This window comes from Astatotilapia calliptera, chromosome 19, assembly GCF_900246225.1.
Source record: "Astatotilapia calliptera chromosome 19, fAstCal1.2, whole genome shotgun sequence".
Classification (NCBI taxonomy): Eukaryota; Metazoa; Chordata; class Actinopteri; order Cichliformes; family Cichlidae; genus Astatotilapia; species Astatotilapia calliptera.
This window is the reverse complement of record NC_039320.1, coordinates 11,977,872-12,000,239: the sequence shown is the minus strand read 5'-3', so window position 1 is coordinate 12,000,239 and position 22,368 is coordinate 11,977,872. Positions and strand designations below refer to the sequence as shown.

Below are 22,368 nucleotides of genomic sequence, written 5' to 3'. Positions count from 1 at the left end.
AGTACACAAGATGACAGTCAGCAATCGTTTAAAAGAAAGTTGGAGGACTAATCAAGACAAATCAGTATATTTGGAGGAGAAAGCAGCCGTATCATCGACACAATGTAATGTTAAGTTAAACAATGACGTTGTCCCCCTGTTTTACACACAGAGCGGATTCACGTGGTTTTGCTGCTTTTTTCCACTTGAGGGCGATCTTGTCCACATGATGTTGGCTCTGTAGTTTTATTTTCACAGAGATCCTGCCTGCATGGGTGGCAAGGTTTTTAGAACTAAACATAAAGTAATTTTGATAGCTAGCAAAACAATATGGCAGCTACTTAAGGAACTGCAAATACACAGGAAGTATTAGGCCTATAACCATCCCTCCCTAGTATAATATAGGATTAGTTACATTAGGATAGATAGATAGATAGATAGATAGATAGATAGATAGATAGATAGATAGATAGATAGATAGATAGATAGATAGATAGATAGATAGATAGATAGATAGATGAAAATAGTAAATCTTGTATTGACCTATAGAACAATATAGAATAGAACAATAAATGTATCTATGAACAGAATATAAAAATACTGAAGAGACACCACAACATACAGTTCAATACAACATGACTTCTCTTGCTAGCTGCAGCCTTTATCACAGAATGTGCTCACATGTTATTTAACAGTGACACAGAGATGCCGTGCTGATAATTTGTTCTAATGAGGAGAAACAGTCGGCTTTAAAAAAAACATTACTCAAAAAAGTCCTGCATTAAAAATTGTTGTTTGGCAAAAGTGTAAAATACACAAAAAATCAAAAAAAAAAATCTCAGTAAGTAAAATAAACTACTTTAACAGAAGGGTTCCTGAGCGCAAGCAGCCTATGTTAAGATGAAACAGACAAATAATGCTGTTAGTGGCCAAAGTGGTGCTGACAATAGCCCCTCATTTACTCTTTCGGTCTTGTTTTTTTTTTTTTTTTTTGGTCTGGATGAAAAGATTTGTATAATAAATTGATCCAGCTCTGGATGCAGGATCTATTTGAAGGATTCTTTGCTATTACAAACTGGATATTTCAAATCATGCCTTCACAAGTATTTTTTTAAATAAAAGAAAGGGTTGTGTGCATGCTGTGATTTATTTTATTTTTTTAAACATTTTAAGTTATTGTCTAACCTCTCGGTCACAAGCTGCATCTACAACAATCAAGCCTCTTATGATGATATACAATCATGCAATCAACATTCTGGAGAGGAAGCTGATGAGACACATTGTTTCCATGCACTTCAGAATTTACATGTGCCAGGTTCTATAATTTTATTACATTTGCTCATCTTAAATGTATTTATAAGTGCTTATATAATTAGTCTCTCTCGGTGATCATTGTCCTCTTGAGAAATAGAAAACTCAAGAGCTTTCTATAGGAGCTCAACTTGTAGTATTTCTTACTTAATTAAACTGAATCCCTTTAAAAGAAGAATCAGTACTGCTGTCATTAATAATCTGCAGCTTTTTTCTCATGCTTCATTGTACTACAGCCTCAGCCTTGTACTTTGCTGTATGTGTGGCTTTTTTGATATGACTTAATGTATTTATTGTATAGATTCTATTTCTACTCTGTAATTGTATTTCTACTCTTGTATGTGCTTACAGCCTGGGCCTTTGAAATAAGTCAGGATGGATCCCTTGTTTTCATACACCAATTTTCTCTTTTTTCAGACCATTCTCCTGAAACCCTGGAGATGCTTGTGTATGAAGATCCCAGTATTCAGACTAGTCCATGTCATATTCAAGCTCTGCTTGAACTCCAATAGGTCATTTTGAGCATGTTTACATGTCTAAATGCACTCAGTTCCTGCTATGTGATTAGCTGGTTAGCAAGGTTATTATAATTAACTAAAACTAAATTAAAAAGTTAAGTTAGATGCAAAAACAATTTTGCAAAATGAGCATATTTCTTCCACAAGACAACTGCCTTTAAAAACTTGTGTTTTTATTGTAAGCATGTACTCATTTTCCTAAATCTTCCCTCTGCCATATGTCCTCCGTACAGTAATAATAATAAAAAATAATAATAAAACTGAAACAAAACTGAAACTATACTGAAGTAAAAACAAAAAATTAAAATGAATGAAAAATAAAAACTAATTAGAAAATGCAAAACTAATATTATATTATAAACTATTATAACTAATATGAGTTCAGAGCAGTTGAATAAAAGTGTCCAGTGTGTGTGTGTGTGTGTGTGTGTGTGTGTGTGTGTGTGTGTGTGTGTTAATTCATGGGATATGTTTTATAACGTTTCGTGATTGTGTCCTTCGCGTGGGCTAACAGCTGCTCAGCATGTTGAGGATTATTTTTTTATTATTCGGTTATTTATTCAAACCCTTCTTTAGCTGGAGGACTCTCAGTTAAATACAAGTCAAAGAGTGTAACGGCAGCCCTGTGCATTTACAATGTAAAACTGTAACTGTGGTCCTTTTTCTTTTTTTTTCACCCGTCTCTTCTTCCACAGCTGTGCGGAAGTGACACAGCAGGCGCGCGCCCGTCACGTCACGCGAGAAAGCACAGGAGCCGAGCGAGAAAAAAAAACACCAACAAGAAGAATTACCTTCTTTTATTACCTGCGGAACAAACTGCCGTGATAGTCCGCGGACATGTCACTGACGGTCCCGGGGGGAGGCATGGACTAGTGAAGGTGAGCTCAAACCGCTGGTCACGCGGGTTTTCGGTTAATTTAGCGAGAGTCGGGACACAGGAGGAGGAATAGGACGGGGGTAGGAGGGAAGGTGGGGGCAGTAAGGCAGGCAGTCGTCCACGCAAACGTTGCCGCGTCATTAAAATTCACAAACAAAATGTGGCGGTGTTATAGAAACGAAGCGTAAAGACGCGCAGTGTTTCTGAAAAACACCAAGTTTGTAGAAGAGTTCGGCCCACACGGCGGCTTCGGCTCGTGTTGTGGTTCAAGGGTTCATGGGCGGAAGAATGAGGAAGTAGCGGGTTATGAACGCTGGAGGGGAGCTGGGAGGGAACTCTGTATGGAGGCATGCACCTAAAACGGGCTGACTTTAGGTAACAGGGGGGTCAGAGCTGTGCGGGCATTAACTATGCGTTTATATCAGCCTCACGAGCCTGGGATAAAATACTCAGGCAAACCCAGAGGTGTGTGTGTGTGTGTGTGTGTGTGTGTGTGTGTGTGTGTGTGTGTGTGTGTGTGTGTGATTAGCTACGAGGCTGCAACCGGTCACATGGTGTTTGCTATAAGGGTGATACGCCAGCCACAACATGTATGTATTTTAACTAAAAGCAGTAGTTTATAAAGCAGTTATCAAAGTAGTAATCATCAAGCTCATTTTAGGCGTCATGTTTGTAGTCTTTGACTCCACTAGCATAGCTTTGCATGATTCACAGCTCAAAAAAAAATCATCATTAAATCTTTTATTTTTAAAAAAGAAGCATGTGCAAGAACGGTTACAGATAGTTAATTACTCCAGTTATAGAGCATTGTGTTTACATGTAAGAAAACCGCAGAGGTAACCAAGTGTCCATTGTAGTAGACTACATTTAATATTGCTCTCTTCCAACGTGGACCACCTCTGTTTTAATTTTCTCCACAGGGAGCTTAAAGGATTTTACCATCCAGATAGAGTTTGAAGTATTTAAAACAATTTTGTGATGATAACTTTTCAGGGAGCTTGTAAATGGCTTAGGTGCATCAAAAGCATTTCTGGTGCTTTCTTAAATTTAACAAAACATACTGAAGATCTGCAATGGGCAGATTAATGACAGAGCCAGTGGTTTAGTGGTTTTGCTCTTTAGTTTAGAGCCAGTCATGGGCATGAATGTCGTGATAATTTTGGGCTTTCAAGTATTTCTTTGAACTCTTCGAATTTATTTGAATGGTATCCCACAAAACAAAAAAGTATACATATACAGACTCTAATATATAAAAACACCACTACTAATATGCGTCTGGCATAGTTTTGTTCTGGTTTTGCATATTTGACTGGTCTTTTTGGCGGGATCGGTAGAGGTCATTTAGACTGGTTTCCTGGCATGGACCGAGCTTTGAAGCACAATCCAAAGATTTTCATTACACAAATGTGAAGTTGAAGAATTTGGAAGATGGTCCTCCTCTTTCATTATTCCATCCACTTTGTAATTCAATGAAATACCTGTATCACTGGCAGGACAACAGCCCCACAGCATGATGCTATCACCACCAATTGACATTTAGTACAGTGCTCTTAGGTTTGAAAGCCTCACCTTTACTCCTGCAAACATACCTCTTATCATTGTGACCAAATAGCTCAATCTTTGTCTCGTCGGATCATTAAACTTTTTCTCCAGAAGATATTTTGGGCAGCTGCAAGTTACAGTCAAGCTTGAAGGTGTCTGTTTTTGGAGGAGGGGCTTCTTTCTTGTTCAGCACCCTCTCAGTCCGTGTGGCTTCACTGTAGATAGTGTTGCTAGTGTTTGCAGTTCATGGCAGGCTTAAGCATCAGTGTTTTCCGGGTTGTTCCTGAACATCCAGACCAATTTTCTCTCATCTGTGGATGACAGTTTGGGCCTTCTTCCAGACTTTGCAAAGTGATAACCCATATGAGTAAATTGTTTAAACAATCGTACAGTGCAATTTACTCATCTGCAAAGCTACAATTGTCCTTAGATCTTCCTGTCTCTTTTAGTACACTTTTATCTGATTGGTTGCTAATTGTAAAGAGAAGATATGAACAACAGTTGGACAGGTACATTAGCTAATTTTAGCGTTAATAACCTTTCCGTGTAATTTATCCAAACCTAAGAATATGTGTATTACACACATTACTGTCACATTGTTCCCATTGATGTATTAAGTGTGTGCATATTAAGTAACTTTCTGAATTTTTTATCTAGGCTATGAATTCCCGTGAGCATGGGGAAATCTCAGATGAAGCAATGCTTGAAAAAGGCAAGTTCTGCATTGTTGTCTTTGCAGCTACAGCAATAAAAATTCACAGATTAACAAAGTATGTTTTGGTTTATTTTTGTAGTGTATGCAGTAAAATTAATTCTGCATTATTTTGCAGAACACAAGCATGTCCAAGATTGTAAGGAGGAGACAGAGGACATTGCTATTAGTGAACAACCTCAGGTACATGGAGGGGGATCTTCTGGAGCTGCCGAGGCTGGGAAACGGTCATCTGCAGAGATGGGACCTGAAACAGACCAGTCCACTAGCAGCAAGAGAGTCAGGGTGTCTAGTGAGGTAAATGAAGATCAACTCGTGATTAAAACAATACCTTATATGTTATTACACATCCTTGACTGACATTTATTGTGTCTAGATGAGGCGGCACTTGATAGACGAGAGCAGCAGGATTGAACCTCTTTGCCTCACCACAACCGGAGAGAAGAGAGACTACATCCAGGAGAAATCTAGAGTCTCCTACAGAAAGCCTCTCTTCAGCATCTCCCACCGAATCTCGGAGAAGAGGACCACCCCGAATCTGGAGCAGCAGGCAAGTCTTGGCAGCTTGAATCAGCTCAACAATATGCTCTCATCCAAGCTCCAAAATCCAGAGCAAAATGGCCCAGCAGAGCCCATCCCCTCCACAGACACTTTAGGCCAAGCTTCCACAGCGGACTCCAGCCTTTATCCACTGATTGAGAAAATGTTTTTCATTCTCAACACTCTGAATTCAAGCATGACGCAGCTGCACAGTAAAGTGGACTTGCTGACGCTGGAAGTCATGAGGATAAAGAAGCAGATCAAACCGGCTGAGATGGTGACAGAGTTCCAGCCTCCCCCCGAGTATTTGCTAACCAGCGATGAATTGAATCAGCTGATGGAGCAGACGTCAAGTGCTGGGGAACTGGGCTGTCGACTGCTTGTGCATCTGTTCCCGGAGCTGTTCAAAGCAAGGGAGTGCTCTCACGACTGCATGGCGAGCAAGAGAACGCTGGAGTCTCTACATCTGCAGCTTATTCGAAACTATGTCGAGGTGTGCTACCCCACGGTTAAAAACAACAGCGTGTGGCAGGAAGAGTGCCTCCTCCAGATTAATGACTTTTTTAATCGCTTCTGGGCGCAGAGGGACATGGAAAGTGCCCGGCTGCTCAGGAAGCAGGCGGGCACAGCTGGTGGCGTAAAAGCTGAGCAGCCTCAAACCTTTCGTTTCATTAATGAACAGGGTCAGGAGGAGCACATATCTCTAGATCACCAACAGGGCAGCCTGGCTGGTTCAGATGTCGGGTTTGGTACACAAGCCACAGAGGAGTTGGATGAGTTCTCCTCCCCAGAAGACTTTGTTGTTTTCCTAATTCACCGTCTCTTCCCTGAAGTTTTTGAAGAGGGGAAAATACCAGAAGACTGTGGCAATTTTAGTAGTGTGGGACAGCTAATTCTCGACTCTGACAAGATGGACATAATTAGAAAGTATATGGAAGCGAATTTCCCTGATGTGCCTGAGGACAGCTGGCTGCAGGTGTGCATTCAGCATATGGAAGACGCACTTGAGGGTCCTCACAGTAATGGCAACGGGAGTGAACCGGACAACATCAATGAGGAGGGCTACGAACTGGCCAGTTTTCCTGAAGATGTTTCAATTATCAAGGTTCCAGAAGTGAGTGAATATGAAAGACCCAGTCGCAAGTCTAAAAAGTCGCTGCTCACGCCTGTAGATTTTGACAATCTGGAGATTCCTCTGCCTGACTTTACTGTTCCCCAGGAATACATCCTGTCCAGGGAACAGCTCAAGAGCAACTATGAATGTAGCTTGTCCGTTGGGAACTTTGCCTCTCGGCTGCTGGTGCTCATGTTTCCTGAGCTCTTTACCTACGAGAACGCTAGAAAGCAGTATAACTGTAGCGGTTCTCTTGGGAAAAAGCAACTCGACCCTGTTCGCGTAAACCTGATCCGTCATTACGTGCAGTTGGTCTACCCCCGGGCCAAGAACGACAGAGTGTGGATGTTGGAATTTGTTGGCAAACTTGACGAGCGGTGCAGGAGACGTGACACGGAGCAGAGGAGATCCTACCTGCAGCAGCGCAAAGTGTACGGTCAGGAGACAGAGCAGGACTTTCTCTGCCAGCTGAACCAGCTCCATCCCGATAACGGCAGACAGGATCCAGATATTCCCTCTTTACCTCCCGAGAAAAGTAGCAAAGACTTCTGCAAAATCCCCCTTGATGAGCTGACTGTGTCCAAACCAGATTTCCCTGTTCCCTCCGTCTACCTACTCTCTGATACCGAGGTACGGGAAATTGTCCAGCAGAGTCTCTCTGTTGGGAACTTTGCTGCCCGCTTGCTGGTGCGCCTCTTCCCCGAGCTCTTCACCCACGAGAACCTGCGGCTGCAGTACAACCATTCAGGTGCCTGCAATAAGAAGCAGCTTGACCCTGTTCGACTGAGACTGATCCGTCACTACGTGGAAGCCGTGTATCCTGTGGATAAGATGGAGGAGGTGTGGCACTACGAATGTGTGCCAAGCATTGACGAACGCTGCCGGCGCCCCAATCGCAAGAAGTGTGACATTCTTAAAAAGGCCAAGAGGTCAAGCACTGTGTCCTAGTTACAGTACTCTGCAGTTACCCAACACTTTCTGTCATAAAAACAGTTGCACAGTATATAAGCTGAAATCGCATTGTTGAACTTCTACACACTGTCCTCTGTAGGAAGAAGCCAAGCTGTTGCGAGTTTCTTTAGTAGTATTCTTACTCATATTTTACCTTTTTGGCTACAGCAGTAGATGTTCTAGTTTATGTAGTCTTTATTATTGTTCGATAAAAGTTACAACCGCTCCTATTTATAAGCCAAACATGTCATAGCTTCTCTAACATACTCTGTTGATAAATGTTGTAGCCTTATAACAATAATAATGATAGTAGCTAACAGCATAGATCACACATTTGCTCTATGAACAGAAATCAAATCACAAGGACGTGATATATTTCCATCGCAGTTACTGATGTAGCATCGTGCCACCACTGTTTTAATAACTATGTGCTTATGTTAAGCCTTCTTATAGAAGTTTATATTATAAAGATAATTTAACATGACAATGGCTCATGATAACCAGTTTCTAATAAAACCACAGTTATAAATGTGACATACAATCACAATGTTTTACATAATCGCACCAGAGCAAGTTCAACATACAGAGCATAGCCTTTCTTTATCTGGTTTCACTTACCCGTTAGGCTAAGAGGTCCCTTGAAGGTGATTATCAACTTGAAAAATCAACCCAATCACATGACATTGGAGACATGTTTAAGTCTGTTAGCAGATGACTGATTTTTATAGATAAAAATGTGATTTAAGGTTGAAAGCAACACAAGTTCTGCAGACAAATTAGCAGTGTGTGTGTGTGAGAGAGAGAGAGCGCTATTAAATGTGTGCACTTTAAGTGCTTTGGTCAGAAAGACTTGCTGTATTAATAACATTAGCAAAATGTCAACTTTATAAGTTAATAGACTTGAGTGTCTTGGACTGAGCAGGCTACACGGTGGTACATGGAGCATTTCTGCTCTTAGCACTCAAAAGCACTTTCTACTGCAAGCCACATTCACACAGTGCTTTATTCTATACCTTTAAGTGCTATCACATGCAGATGCACCAGGGACAATTTAGGGTTCACAACATTGCCCCAGGACACTGATTTGCAGCCCACTTATCGCCCACCAACCTTCTGACTGGTGGGCGACAGGTGGTGCTCCATCTCCTGAGCCACAGGCATCCAGCTCTTAGTTCCATCATTAACATAAGAGAATCAGATGAATTGCACTTTTATTCCATTAAATTAATGTTGAGATGTGCATGAGACAGTTTTAGTTCTCATTTTTTCAGGTTAGAGAGAATAAATTAGAGCTCCAAAAGTACAAATAAGGGGTCCTGTTTTAAGAATCATATAAAGTGCTTTTTTCCAGCCAACAGGATTAAAGCCGGATATTTCTTACTCATGCTTATAAAAAAAAAAAAAAAAAAATCTATTGTATATTATATACAATAACATTTCCTTATTAATATTTGGGGATATTTAATAGAAATTTTAAGTTATTTATTTATTCCTGTATATTAAGTGTTGGCAGTTTCAGTTCTGAAACCATGAAAAACACCACACAGCTTTCCAAAAGAATTTTTAAAAAAAATCCACCAGGACACAAATGGTGAAGTCTAAACCCTCACAGTGCACCTTTATTGGGGGAGTGTCACACTATAGAAGGGCGAAGTACACATTTAAGCACAGTGAGAGTTGTGAGCTCTGCACAACATTTTTGTAATCCATTCTACATCCACCTCATTGGAGAGCCACTCAGTGCTGTTGACCTCACAGGCCAATGGCATTACAGTCAGTACGGTCTTAGGCAGATTCAAGGTTTAAAGGCCTCCTCCCTGGGAAGCTCAAGACATTTCCAGCGCCTTATGGCAACTTTGTGCTTTTCAGTGTTACCAGGGTCAGTAAAAACCCTTCTGAGGATAACTCTCATCAATGTAACAGTGTTTGTTTCTGGGTTCTCTGACAGGACCAGGTCCAGGGTGTCCCCCAGTTTTACCTGAGAAAAGAACAAAATATGAGGAACACTGGATTACCTAATTCGTGCACTGTCGTAAGCAAGCAGCACTCACCGTTTTACTTTTCTTGATGAGTTTCTGTCCGTTAAATCTGAGCTTGTTGTTGTAGAACGCATCTTCAATTTTACTGTGACAAGACAGAAGCACGTTAGACTCTGGTATAATGGTGACAAATGTTGTGAAGTCCCTACTGTTTGCAGTTTTGTGTGTGTGCCTTCTTTCTATGCGATTGTGGCATCGAGGTATGGTCTGTGCCTCAGATGCACGAGGGAAAGGTGGAGCTGGATGGTTGAGATTGGGGGACCAGTTTGGGGAGAGAGGCACACCTGGCGTGTGGTTGCCAATTATTCTCTTTTCTTATATAGTAGTTGTGAGACTGGAGAAGGAGGAAGACAAAGAGTGAAGCACAGTGGCAGTAATGCTCAATTGCTGGGCAATCGATGAAGCAAATTTAACTGTGTAGAACTAAAGTCGTCCCCTCTTTGTGGATACTATGGGGAACCTGCTACAGTGGTTAAAGGGAAAAACAAAGTTTCTTGATGAGCTCACAGTGTGCCACTAGAACAGCTTGTGGCACACTGAGAGCACCCTGGCACTGATTCTCCACGCCATTTCCTTATTTCCTGTTTTGATTATGAAGTATGGAGGAAAGAGGGCAAAATCCTGTTTATCTTTAGCAGCAACTTAATCACTTATCAACACCCACCCAGCCTTAGATTCTTATGCTGACTCACTTGCGTGCCATATCCAGGCCAGCTTTTATAATGACATCGTAGCGGAAGGACTGAACATATTTCTCAATGTCTTTATAGTCCTTGGGTAGATTTGGGTCCGAATCTTCATAATCACTGTCCTCTGCGTCTTTATCATCCTCATCTTCCTCTTCCTCATCATATGCACTTGAAGCACCTTTCTTCTTGTTGCTTTTAAACCTCAAATGATGAGCAGACCAACACCTGAGAGCGTCTCTTCCACGGAAAGCAGGCCGGTGACAGCCAGGTGTCACAGGGAAGACCGAGTAGCCGCACAGCTGGCGTGTATGAATGGTCCTGGGACACCATTCGGTCTGCCTCAGACCATATCCAGTAGCTAGCAGGTGGCGAGGGCTCAACCTTCCAAGCTGCCTCATGGCAAGAGCTTGCACCACCAAACTCTGCATGTTTGTGCTCCACCCAGTCACTGAAAGGAAGGAGGAGATTGTCAAAACAACAACAACAAAAAGGTTCAGTTAATTAATTAATATGGATTCAATATAAAGAGCCACGGTTCAAGAACAGGACTCACGATTTCTGTCTTTTTACTTCATGATCATGTGATATCACAACATCTATTAAATATAGAAAACAAAAATAGAACCACTTTGAATTCATCTTTATTTTTTGTGTGTTTTGGATCATCTTTGCAAATTCAGTTAGAATAATGACAAGTTTAGGGAGGCTGACAGGCTGCATATGTTGTGTTATCATCTTCACACAGCAGAACATCTGCCTCCTCACCTGATCCATAATTTTACACACACTTTTTTAAACTGCTGAACATAAGTTTAGATCAGCTGGATTTACTGTAATCTTCAGAATAAAAGCATCAATTTATTTCAGGCTCGGCTAAAAAAAAAAAAAAAAACTAATTTCAATTATTTTAGTTTAATAAATACAAGAAAAGGATCAAATGCTTCTTCTTGAACTAACTGACCGGATTAAAAGCAATGGTTAAGCTTTACTATTTTAGTCGACATGCGTTTGTTTATTCCGGAAGTACTCAGTAAGGACGTTCTTTGGTCGTTGCTGACCTCGGATATGTTACGTTCTCACTAAAGCGGGCACGTTTTATATACATCTCCTGCTTTTCACACACTTTTATGTCATAATTGTTACCGGTTGCTGTCTCCGCTCAATGTTGAGGTTAAAGTTGAAGCCAAGCGGACGCAGATACGGGCCGTTAGCTAGCTTTACTTTTCTCCGCTGAGCTCGTGGACTCATTACTTCAACCTAAGCGTGACCCAGCCCGAGCTTCGTGACCATCAAACGTGGCACAAACAGTTTTTATCGAATGAAAACTTAACTACGCGTTTCCTAACACGCTGCAGGACACTCACCTATGGAATAACCTTTCATAGCTTCTTACTGTACTTCGTCGTCTCCGCTGCCGTGGAGTAGACGTGTGGTCGCCGATTTAAATATACTGCCTCCTACGGCACCGGTGGATTATTACATGTATGGCCGAGGCAAATGGCAGTGAAGGAATTTAAACGCAAAATGGTTCAATCTGGGAAAGATCACGTGTCCTTTTTTTCAGGAATCTATAGATTTATATTTTAAAAATGAAAAACTTAGGCAATCAACTCTGGGATGAGTAACCATGAAATTAATTAAATATTAAAGTTTGATTCATTTAATAAAAAGAATATAGACATCGTTTTGTGATATGTGGCATTCTTAAAGTAGACCATACAGCTCTGTCCTAAATTCGGCCAATGAGGATTTGATTACTCACCAAACACTGTGCACCACTGCTTGCAAAACTCAAATTTGGGCATGTTGGAAGACATTTATGCTCCATTTAATCAACCCTGAAGCCACTCTCAGTTGCTTTTTTGATATAATAACAGTAAAAGACATTCCAGCTTCTCCTAAAATATAACAGTAATGTGTAATTTACCACAACAACTTAGATGTCTCTTATAAATAGAAGGCATTGTCATAATGTTGCAGTTGTTGGCTCATCAGAGCAGGCAGGTTCTCCCGTCTTTGATGTTCAGTTCTGGTGATTCTGTGTGAATTAGTCTTAGTTTCTAGTGTGGTCTTATGGTGCTGTAGCCTATCCGGTTTTGATGTATTGTTCATTTAGAGTTACTTTTCTACAAACCTTTATTGCAATGAGCGGTTATTTGAGTCACTGTTGCCATCCTCTCAACTCGAAGCAGTTTGGCCATTGTCCTCCATCTTCTGGCACCAACAAAGCGTTTTCTTCCTGCATGTTTTCTCTTTTTCAGACCATTCTCTGTAACCCAGGAGATGACTGTGCGGAAAGATAAGCAGTTTCTGGAATACTCAGAGCAGCCTGTCCGGCACTAATTACTGTAAAAATCAATGAAATCAGCTTTCTTCGCCATTTTGTTGCTCAGTGTGAACTTCAGCAGGTCGTTTTCATGTCTTCATACCTAAATGCACTGAGGTATTGTCATGTGGTTGGTTGATTGGATATTTGCATTAACAAGCAGTTGAACAGGTGTAGTAGTGATTGTATGTACAAGGTGGATGTAGTCTCTCTAAAGTTAACCAGATTTTTGAAGATTCAACTTTTGCATTTTGGCAATTTGCCCATCTTTTGGTTATCAGCCAGTCTGCTTTGCCAGCAATTCACACATTATTAAATAAAATTGAAACTGAAGCAACTTTAAATAAACAGGGGTTTTATCACAAGGATGGATAAACATAAGTAGCAATTTGTTACACTTTATGAATTAGTTAATAGCTTCATTATTTGTTATTTCTGGAGCTTTTAAAAGGATTTGAAGGTAGTTATTGAAACAAAACCTTATTTCTTTTCTTGATTTTTCACAGTTTTGTCTCTCTACAGCTAGGAGGGGGGGCAGGCAAAGGATTAAATGGATCTGAGGATACAAGAAAGCAACATTTTGTTTAACTGTACATGGGTATGACCCAGACATTTATTGCAACTTTTATTTTTCCAGCATAAGATAAGTTGAAATACATATTCTAAAAAGTAATTAAGTTATTTATTCAGCCCATTTGGTTATAGTGACATTTATGACACTTTTTTCTACAAGGTAATTTACACCAACATTCAGCTCCACTACAATTCATAATGTCTATAGTGTCACTTCCATCAAGTGCATAATAATATGAATGTCACTACATTATTGAAAACAATGTATGAATATGGAGGGCCAAAACTGACAGGATTAAAATTATAAATAAATTTAAAAATCAGTAAATATGCCACTAAATGCCACAAAAATAAATTTTATATTTTTGATTTTTTTTTTTTGATCCTATGTTAATTTTACATTTTCTTTATTAAAATAATTTATGCATTAATATGTTTATTTCCCCCCAAATACATTCATTTTGTGTTTTTACATTTTTTTATGCATTTCTGCTTCATTGTACATATAAGAGGGCTTAGCTGACCTATTTTAAATCTTTAGTGACTAAGACTTATTTAAACATTTATTTACAAAGGTAAAAGGTTCACCTCATGACTGATTTTAATTCATAGCCAACTTATTTGCAAAAGAAAGCAGAAATGTGGAAAGAAATTTGAAAAGAGAATACAACAATACAGTCGTTTGGGTAAAAAAACAAAAAACACAACTAATGCTTAAAGTAACTTGTGCTATTTGAGAGGCATTTAATGGCATATGAATTTATTTAAAAAGTAATTTATTTTAAATTTTTGGCTGTTTTGGTCCTCCATAGGGAACAAGCTGTATTGTGGCACATTGAATACAACATTTTTTATATTAAAAAAAAAGCATGTATTATAAAGTTTGTATAATGTGTAAACATAAGCACATTTACATCCTTGCATATACTAACTGTAAACTCAGAAGAGTCACATATCCTCCACATGACAACATCCAAAGTCTTTCAGTAACATGGTGGCATATCAGTACATGCTGGACAGCGAGATCACCATTTTACAGATGAAAAATGGAGAATTATTCCTTTACTATCAACACATAATGGTACAGAGTATATCGTATATGCTGGTGGTTTACATTCATGGATATGGTTTTACCACAGTGTCTCAGCAGGAGGAAATCATGCGAAAACAGGCATGGATTTGATGATCTTATGATCTTTTTTTGCAGCTAAATCCACACTCACCTGCTCACATGTACTGTGATAAACCAGTCTCTATCTTTTATGTCCCAATGATGGATGTAATGATGTGTATTTGTACCACAGTTGCCGGTAGGTTTCATCATGGCAGTAGGCAGCAGAAAAGTCCAATTTTATGCGTAATGCTTGATTGAGTTTTCATGATGCGTTTTAGTCTGTCAAGGTAAAGGCTCATAGGACTAGACAGTGTTAGTGCGCCCACATTTTTTCATTTTCTGGGTCAGTCAAGACAAATTAATCGCATGTTAAAGCCACTAAAGGAAAAAAAAAAAAGTCCACCTGATTCTGTTTTCTCTCTTATTTTCTTCAAGATGGCCAAACTGTTAATTCCAACATTTACATCCGAGGTTAGAAGGAAAGCACCAACTGTAAACATCATGTTAATGTGTCAGTCACTCAACATCCACAACAGTCTGGAGCTGCCACATAGCACCAACGCCCAACAGTCAATTACAAAGAAATCCACTAAAGAAGAAGAAAAAGAAGCAGAGATGCACCAGGATGCAACGAAACCACAGGACCGGCTGTTAGTAGGGCATGAGTCTGAACTTCTCTCAGTCTGAACAAATGCCTCACGCTTTCTAACATCCTTAGGTCACTGTCTGCTGAAATTAAGCTTATACCTGTTGTCTGGAGTTAATAAAAGGCATTCTGGATAATGTAGGAAAAAACAGATGATTTAAAAAGAATTTACAGATATGGTTTAACAGTAAGTGAGAATGTCCAAGATTTAAATTGTCACTTGAAGTCAGAGGTTTCCACTTTGGGATGTGCACCAGCACAAACTGGCAATCCTCCATTTGAGATTTATTTTCACAGTTATTGCTGTAGTTAGAAGTTAAATTTGTAGAAGCTGCTCCATAATGACTCACTAAATGAACGTGAGATGTTTAAACCTGTCCATGTGTGACCTCTGAGAAAGTTCCTATGAGGTATCTACAGCCTTAGTTTCACATGCACTGTAAAAGCTGTAGCGATGGTGTGCTTTGTAACAGTCTGCGTCTTCTTGGTTTTTCCTGGAAGCCAAGCAGATATGATTTGTTTGTGTGTGTGAGCTTATCATGAGATGCCACTTTGTTCTCCACTCACTGACCGCTGTTATTGCTTTGGTGATTCACACATTCAGGATTCAGGCAATTGTTTCTTACAGCATCCACTACGCCCTGTTTTTGAAATGCTACAGAAATGCCACTGTGACTGCATATCATAAAGAGGTCTCCACGCAGGAGCCATTTCTGTGGAAAGATCTGTGGTTGTGGCAGTTCTCACTGCAGTGGACAATGAGCACCGGGTAACAAAGTGCATCCTCGTAGTCCGGGGGCTCCTCGTCATCTGTGGTGAGGCGTTCCGATAGGCAGCGGGTATTTTCACTGGGGCTCACCTGGTCGTCTAGGCTGCCGCTCCTCCAGAAGCAGCTGCGCTGGGAGCCATAGCGCCGGGCCAAGGAGAAGCGGCTGCTGCTGAAGGGGATGCGGGAGCTGGCACCGGTGCAGATGCTGAGGGCGCTTCTGGAGAACACTGAGGAGCAGCTAATGGCTCTGTGGCAGCGCTCGCAGTTCTGACGAAGCCCACTGAAGCTGGAGGGGCACTGGGCCAGGTCCATGAGGCCAGCCTCTGAGTAACTGGGAACCAGCTGCTGGTTGGAGCGAATGTGCCACTCCAATTCTGTGCTGTCAATGGTGTTAACTCGAGGGATACGGCGCCAATAAGGCCGATCGTCACAAGGGGTAACAGGGAGGTAATCGTGACCGAAGAGCTTTTCAACACGATAGTGGACGTATGCAGTGCGATACTCTGTGAAGACTCTGAGAGGCCAAGAAAACGTGAGGAAGGAGGCAAACCAAAAGACGTAGTGGGACAGATACCAAGGGTGGTGCTCCGGGTCACAGAGCACCAAGACATACTCCTTCAGTTCAATGTTCTTCAGGTGCATGCCCTCTCTGGCTTCCATGTAGTCATCCAGGCCCTCGTTGTCGGTGAAAAACCTCGCCCTTTGTGTGAGATAAGAATTCTCGGACTCCACGTTGGCAAAACTGAAGCACTTAGTGAAGCGCATCTTTGTCAACGCAGACTTCTCCAAGCCAAGCAGCTGTTTGGAAACATCTTTGACACCACAGTGGCTGTAGTCAAATTCTGCTTCTGCCACGTGGGTGTTGACACGCTCATGGTAAACCTGAGTGCTCGTGTAGGCGTCTCCATTGCGGTAGCGCGTGACTTGTCGAGTTCGGCGCACATAGTGATAGCTGATGGCCTTCCACCAGATGCAGGGCTTAGCCTGCTGCATCCTCTGGATGCGCTCGGAGATGCCCTCCACGTCCACTTTGTGCTGCAGCTCATTCTTCACGTGACAGTGCCAGCACTCGACTAGGTAAACTAAATAGAGCATGCCCAGTAGGGCCAAGGGAATGTAGATGTAGCCATCAGAACAGGGGCTGTCATGGTACATCATGGATTTCCCTTTGAAGTCGCTGTCGAAGGTGAGGCGGGTCACCTTGGTGATGTGACACCAAACCATGGTTCCCATGCAGCCATACATGAGAACGGAAAGGAGGAAGCATTTCCAGAAACTCTCCCGACATAAGGACTTGCTTAGAGATTGCTTCAGCGGTCTTTGCTGTTGAGTGAAAGCACACATAAGAAGAAACATTTTAAAAACTGATCAGTAGAGCAGGGCAATATGACCAAAAATATTTATCACGATATACATTTGAAAATTTGCAATAACGATATAACTGACGATATAATTGACACTAGACAAAATACTTTACAACTCCATAACTTTATTAGTGCAAAAAAAAAAAACATCGATGTATTTTCACTTAAACAAGCAGCTGTTTTTTATGTGCATTAAAGTCATATAAAAATTTAACAGTGCAAATGCAAATTCCTTGCTGACAGTTTAACCAAAAGGCATTTCCAGTGGAAATTGGCCGACATATCCTCAGCATAACCATGTTTAATATCCACAAAACTTAAAAAGAGGTTATACACACACAATACGGTAATATTATGTTGAAGTTTAAGTCCTCCACATGTAAACACCACAGACTACCAGTAGCTGTCAAATGCAGGATTGTGTTTTGGTCGTTTGCTATCTGACTAATTTTGTTAGATTAAATATCAGAAACGTTAATAATTTTTTAATCGTAGGCGAAAAGCTTTAGAAAAGAGGAATTTCCGATTAAATTAAAATGTGTAAATAAAGTAAAAGCCTGGCCTTTATCATTTCTAACTGTGTTCCTCAGTGAACCTGACTGGCGTCGTCCGTATCTGCTGGGTTTGTGTTTCTGGTTTGTGTGGCAACAAATAAATTATGTTGCCACTGTGAGTTATTTCTCTTTTAGCCAGCTTGTGCTTTTTTCAGTTATCTCATGTGTATTATTGTGGCTTTTCCTTCCTTCCTTTCCACTTCTTTCCTCCTTCGTGTTTCCTAATTGTGTCTTGATCCCCCAGTCAGTCCTTTGTGTAGCCCCCTGTCAGTTGATCTGCTTTACAGTGTTTTTGCATGCTTTGATTGCAGCTGCTGATTAATAACTGCAACATTGTTCAATCTTTCGCATAATTAGACCAAAATAAACAAAGGAGTCGCAAACCCTTGCAAGCAGCACTGGGGTTATGGTTGAAAAGAACAACAAGATAATTATGTAAATTGTCAGATGAAGTATGCAGCACTTACATGATATAGAAAATGTTGCCACACACTTTCAGACAATAAAAGTGCCTTTTTGCTTTTTACTTTTAGTGGTACAGAGGTTTATCATTGAGGCTTTATCCTCTGAGGTGCAGAGTGCGGGGGAGACTTCTTTACACCCTTTGCACATCTGGTGTCAATAAGTGCACATAAGGCTCCCAGAAACAGGGAGAACAGGTGACAGTCCTCTGCAATTCTGCACCTTTAACCTTAAATCTTAAAATGGAAGAGTAAATTATATATTTCACCTAGTTCTGAAACAGTCACATTAGCACGTTTCAAATTATCTGATTTTATTATTAGACAAAGATAACCCAAGTAAGACACACAGAAAAAAGACATAAAGAAGAGTTAAATTTCATTCATCACACCCAGACCTGATTACTGTCCAACCTGTCGCATCAAGAATTTACTTAAACAGAACCTGTCCAACAAAGTAAAGTAGGCTAAAAGTTGACAAAAAGCAACACATTGTGCCACGATCTAAAGAAACTGAGAAAAAAAATCATTGACATGTGTGAGTCTTAAATGGTTACATTGTCATTTCTGAGGCTTTGGGACTCCAGTGAATCACGGTGAAGACCATTATTGATAAATAGAGAGAATTTGGAACAGTGGTGAACCTTCCCAGGAGTGGCCAGCATACCAAAATAACCTCCAGCGTCCAGTGACGACTCATCCAGGAGGTCACAAAAGAATCCAAAAGAAAATCGAAATAACTGCAGGTCTCACTTTCCTCAGTTAAGATCAGAGGTCATGAATCAACAATAAGAAAGAGACTGGGAAAAATTGAGAGAGCCCAAGGAGAAAAGCACTGAGAAAACACAAGGACTTGTTTCACATTCACAAAAAAACCCATTAATGATCCCCAAGACTTTGGGGAAAATTATTCTCTGGACTAACGAGACTTGTTGTAATTGATGGAACAAGAAAAGATGAAGGAGAATGTCCGGCCATGACTTCATGCCCTGAAACTCCATCACTGTTGGGTTATCCAGCATGACAGTGATTTGCAACAGACCAGCAAGTCCACCTCAAACAACCCTTCAATGTGGCTGAATTAAAACAACAGTGCCAAAATTTCTCCACAGTGATATGAAAAACTCATTGCCAGTTATCACAAATGCTTGATTCTGCCAAGCTGGCACAGCCAGCCATAAGATTTAGTTTTCACACAAGGCTATGCAGGTTTGGATAGCTTATTTTTCTTAATAAATAAAATCATCATCTATAAACTACTGCGTTTTGCATTTAGCCAGGTTATTTTTGTCTAATATTAAAATGTATTTGGTGAGCTGAGACATTCAAAAATAGAAAAAGAAACCATTGAGGGGCCAACCACTAAACAGTACTGCACCCTTTTGATCCTTAAAAAGGTATATAGTTATCTTGAAGTCTAATAATTAGCTTAATGGGTGCAGATGTGTGTTGATTATACTTTTAGGGGCAGAAATTTGTGTTTTCATTTCTGTGAGCGTCCATGCATTTGGGCTTGCAATTATGTAATTATTGCATTGGATGAAAATTCCTTAAGAAAGAATGGATGTTAACTCTAACCCTAAACGGATCCCAGCCAAACTGATGGATGTTATTAGGTCACTGTCTCGTTTGCAGCTGACCTGCATCTCTGCTGACTGATAACTGCAACGTCTGTGGATGTTTTGCATAAAAGTATCACCAAAACGGTCAAACACACACGGATCAGACATTTCTGTGCAAAGAAAATCAATCTGCAAACAATAAGAATAACAGGATATTCCGTCCGTGGTCAGGTTCACAGGCCCGCTGCGGCACACGGGAGGTGAAAAACAGGTACAGACGCTGGCTGGCTGATTCCCAATCACATATCCTGCAGTTTTCCTCTAAAACAATCAATGCATGCTACAAGATTATTGAATTCCTTTCTATATCAGACTGTGGAACAGTGGCATATCTGTAACACCAAATTCCCGTCAGATTATCCACCTGCAGCGTGTCACAGCCTGCACAGCACGCACATGGACAAATTAAAGCTCCGCGACAAGCTCTGACAAACAGACCGTAACAAAAGGCATTTACTGTGCCAAAAAAAAAGGATTGCCAGAAAATTCTACCTCCTCTCTGGTGTCCTCCTCGAAAACGGTGGTGGTGCTGCTTTCACTCGCTGTCGCAGCCGATGCTGGAGGAGACATGGTGCTGGGCAGCTACTGGTAGTGATGACAGGGCGTGGAGGAGGAGGAAGAGCGAGAGATTTCACCGCCTTTACTCCACAGCGACCCTCAAATGAGACTCGTCACATCTGCTGTCATTTAGAGGCATTTAGAGCTGAGCCGACGGGGACCGGCTGATCGGTGAAAGACAAAATAAGAGCATCTGTACCTTCCTTAAGAAACGAAAATCGATACGCGAGGGTGTTTCTACAGGAACTCCCACCTCCTGCTGTCTACGGTTCAGCTGTCAGTGCCGCAGTAACATGATGGGAGATATTAGCTGGTCGTCGTTACTGAAGGAGCGTGCCCTGCCCCTCGGGGTCCGCTGGGTGCGCAGGAGGCGGCCGCAGAGCTGGCGGGGTCGCTGTCCATGGTGCTGACTGAGGTAGACTGAGGTACCAGGAGATGCTGTTGCATAAATCACTTAAAGGGAAAGTCCGACCTAAAATGTGCCGCCTCACTGATTATCAACATATGGAGCAAAAATAAAGTTATTTTTACTTTAACAAAGTAATCTGGTCACTCTTTAGGCTTAACCAACGGTTTTCTTTGGACGGCTTAATTGTTCGTAGTGTTGTTGTGACGTTGTGATCTCTGGTTACTTACTATGAATGACTTTTGATTTTATTGAAGTTTTGGATTCTCCTGTTTGTTGATTTGTTGTTTGTTGATGATACTGCCTAAGGGAAGCATGTATAATTATGTTCACATAAACATGCTTCCCTTAGGCAGTATCATTAGAAGACAGTATACATTTGCACTGCTATGCAGATGACACCCGACTTTATCTGTCCATGAAGCCAAGTAACACACCCCAAATTGTTAAACTGCAGGAATGTCTTAAAGACACTAAGACCTGGGTGACCACTAATTTTCTGCTTATAAATTCAGTTAAAACTGAGGTTATTGTACTTGGCCCTGAAAATCTTAGTAATATGCCCTCTAACAAGATACTTGCCCTGGTTTGCATTGCCTTGACCTCCAAACTGCAGGCTTGCTTGTTGTTCCTAAAGTATTTAAAAGTAGAATTGGAGGCAGAGCCTTAAGCTTTCACACCCCTCTTTTGTGGAACCAGCTTCCAGTTTGGATTCAGGAGACAGACACAATCTCCAAAGGCTTAAAACTTTAATTTTTGGGGCTGGATCAGGTGACCTTGACTCCTCCCTTAGTTATGCTGCAATAGGTGTAGGCTGCTGGGGGAGTCCCATGATGCAGTGAGTGCTTCTTCTTTAGTCACCTTTCTCACTCACTATGTGTTAACAGACCTCTCTGCATTGAATCATACTTGTTATTAATCTCTGGCTCTCTTCCACTGCATGTCTTTTATCCTGTCTTCCTCCCCTCACCCAAACCGGTCAGATGGCCGCCCCTCTGCCTAGTCCTGCTGGAGGTTTCTTCCTGTTAGACGGGGGTTTTTCCTTACCACTGTCACCAATGCGCTTGCTCATAGGGAGTCATGTGATTGTTGGGGTTTTCGCTGTTGTATTATTGTATGGTCAACATTGCAATATAAAGTGCCTTGAGGCAACTCCTGTTGTGATTTGTCTCTGTATAAATAAAATTGAATTGAGTTGGGTTCCTGCTTTGTTTTTATGGTTATTCTGTTGATGTGTTTTGGTTTTTGTGTTGTTTGGGGATATTAAACTCCAGTATTTGAAGTTGTCAACTTGACCTAATTACAGTTCCAACATGCTTCATATCTAATTATTTCATTTCCTGTTATACTTTGACCGTTTTCCCCTGTGTCTCTCTGTCTGATTATCCTCACCTGTGTCTTGTTCCCCTCCTCTTTCTAACCTATAATTGGCTTGGATTAGTGATTTTTTTTTTTGTTAAACAAATATTCTGCTTTCTGTGTTTGTATTTGGCTCCTAACTTCTACATTCAACCTGATGTTTTCTGATGTTGTGTTTTGGGTCCTTGTCTTGGTTTTCTAATTCTGGGTTATGAGGTAGATTTTATTACACAGACTGAAACACCCTCTGTTTCCTTAGTGTGTCTGTGTCTGTTTATTCGTCCAGTCTCATTTTTCCTTTGGTTATTTCTTGTTTTACTTGTTTTACTGTGTGTAGTTGTGTC

The 22,368-nt window shown here is 40.9% G+C and overlaps 3 protein-coding genes across 7 annotated transcripts; 1 reads left to right on the top strand and 2 right to left on the bottom strand.

The window, feature by feature from the left end:
* The first annotated feature begins 2,500 nt into the window (after positions 1-2,500).
* bend3 (BEN domain containing 3) lies at positions 2,501-8,459 on the top strand. Its single transcript, XM_026152739.1, has 4 exons — positions 2,501-2,686; positions 4,885-4,939; positions 5,058-5,236; positions 5,316-8,459. Exons 2-4 carry the CDS (start codon positions 4,888-4,890, stop codon positions 7,539-7,541), a joined length of 2,457 nt encoding a protein of 818 aa, XP_026008524.1. The 5' UTR covers positions 2,501-2,686; positions 4,885-4,887; the 3' UTR covers positions 7,542-8,459.
* Positions 8,460-9,136: 677 nt separating this feature from the next.
* On the bottom strand, positions 9,137-12,529 carry mtres1 (mitochondrial transcription rescue factor 1). Of its 5 annotated transcripts, none has more exons than XM_026152533.1 (4): positions 12,407-12,529; positions 10,276-10,720; positions 9,596-9,668; positions 9,137-9,522 (listed from the first exon to the last, which is right to left on the bottom strand). In XM_026152533.1, exons 1-4 carry the CDS (start codon positions 12,471-12,473, stop codon positions 9,340-9,342), a joined length of 768 nt encoding a protein of 255 aa, XP_026008318.1. In that variant the 5' UTR covers positions 12,474-12,529; the 3' UTR covers positions 9,137-9,339. The 5 variants fall into 5 exon arrangements, with proteins under 5 accessions (XP_026008318.1, XP_026008319.1, XP_026008320.1 ...); XM_026152534.1 differs by lacking the exon at positions 12,407-12,529 and adding an exon at positions 11,637-11,747; XM_026152535.1 differs by lacking the exon at positions 12,407-12,529 and adding an exon at positions 11,396-11,628.
* Positions 12,530-12,748: 219 nt separating this feature from the next.
* On the bottom strand, positions 12,749-20,748 carry LOC113012382 (transmembrane protein 151B-like). Its single transcript, XM_026152532.1, has 2 exons — positions 20,194-20,748; positions 12,749-17,023 (listed from the first exon to the last, which is right to left on the bottom strand). Exons 1-2 carry the CDS (start codon positions 20,269-20,271, stop codon positions 15,614-15,616), a joined length of 1,488 nt encoding a protein of 495 aa, XP_026008317.1. The 5' UTR covers positions 20,272-20,748; the 3' UTR covers positions 12,749-15,613.
* Positions 20,749-22,368: the final 1,620 nt, after the last annotated feature.

Excerpts from the sequence above, each read along its gene's own strand:
- bend3 (XM_026152739.1), top strand. The coding sequence starts at position 4,888 with ATGAATTCCCGTGAGCATGGGGAAATCTCAGATGAAGCAATGCTTGAA. Across the intron at positions 4,940-5,057 it reads TGAAGCAATGCTTGAAAAAG|AACACAAGCATGTCCAAGAT; the intron begins GCAAGTTCTGCA and ends ATTATTTTGCAG. Across the intron at positions 5,237-5,315 it reads GAGTCAGGGTGTCTAGTGAG|ATGAGGCGGCACTTGATAGA; the intron begins GTAAATGAAGAT and ends TATTGTGTCTAG.
- mtres1 (XM_026152533.1), bottom strand. The coding sequence starts at position 12,473 with ATGGCCAAACTGCTTCGAGTTGAGAGGATGGCAACAGTGACTCAAATA. Across the intron at positions 10,721-12,406 it reads AACCGCTCATTGCAATAAAG|TGACTGGGTGGAGCACAAAC; the intron begins GTTTGTAGAAAA and ends CCTTCCTTTCAG. Across the intron at positions 9,523-9,595 it reads TCATCAAGAAAAGTAAAACG|GTAAAACTGGGGGACACCCT; the intron begins GTGAGTGCTGCT and ends TTCTTTTCTCAG.
- LOC113012382 (XM_026152532.1), bottom strand. The coding sequence starts at position 20,271 with ATGTCTCCTCCAGCATCGGCTGCGACAGCGAGTGAAAGCAGCACCACC. Across the intron at positions 17,024-20,193 it reads AGGAGGACACCAGAGAGGAG|CAAAGACCGCTGAAGCAATC; the intron begins GTAGAATTTTCT and ends TTCACTCAACAG.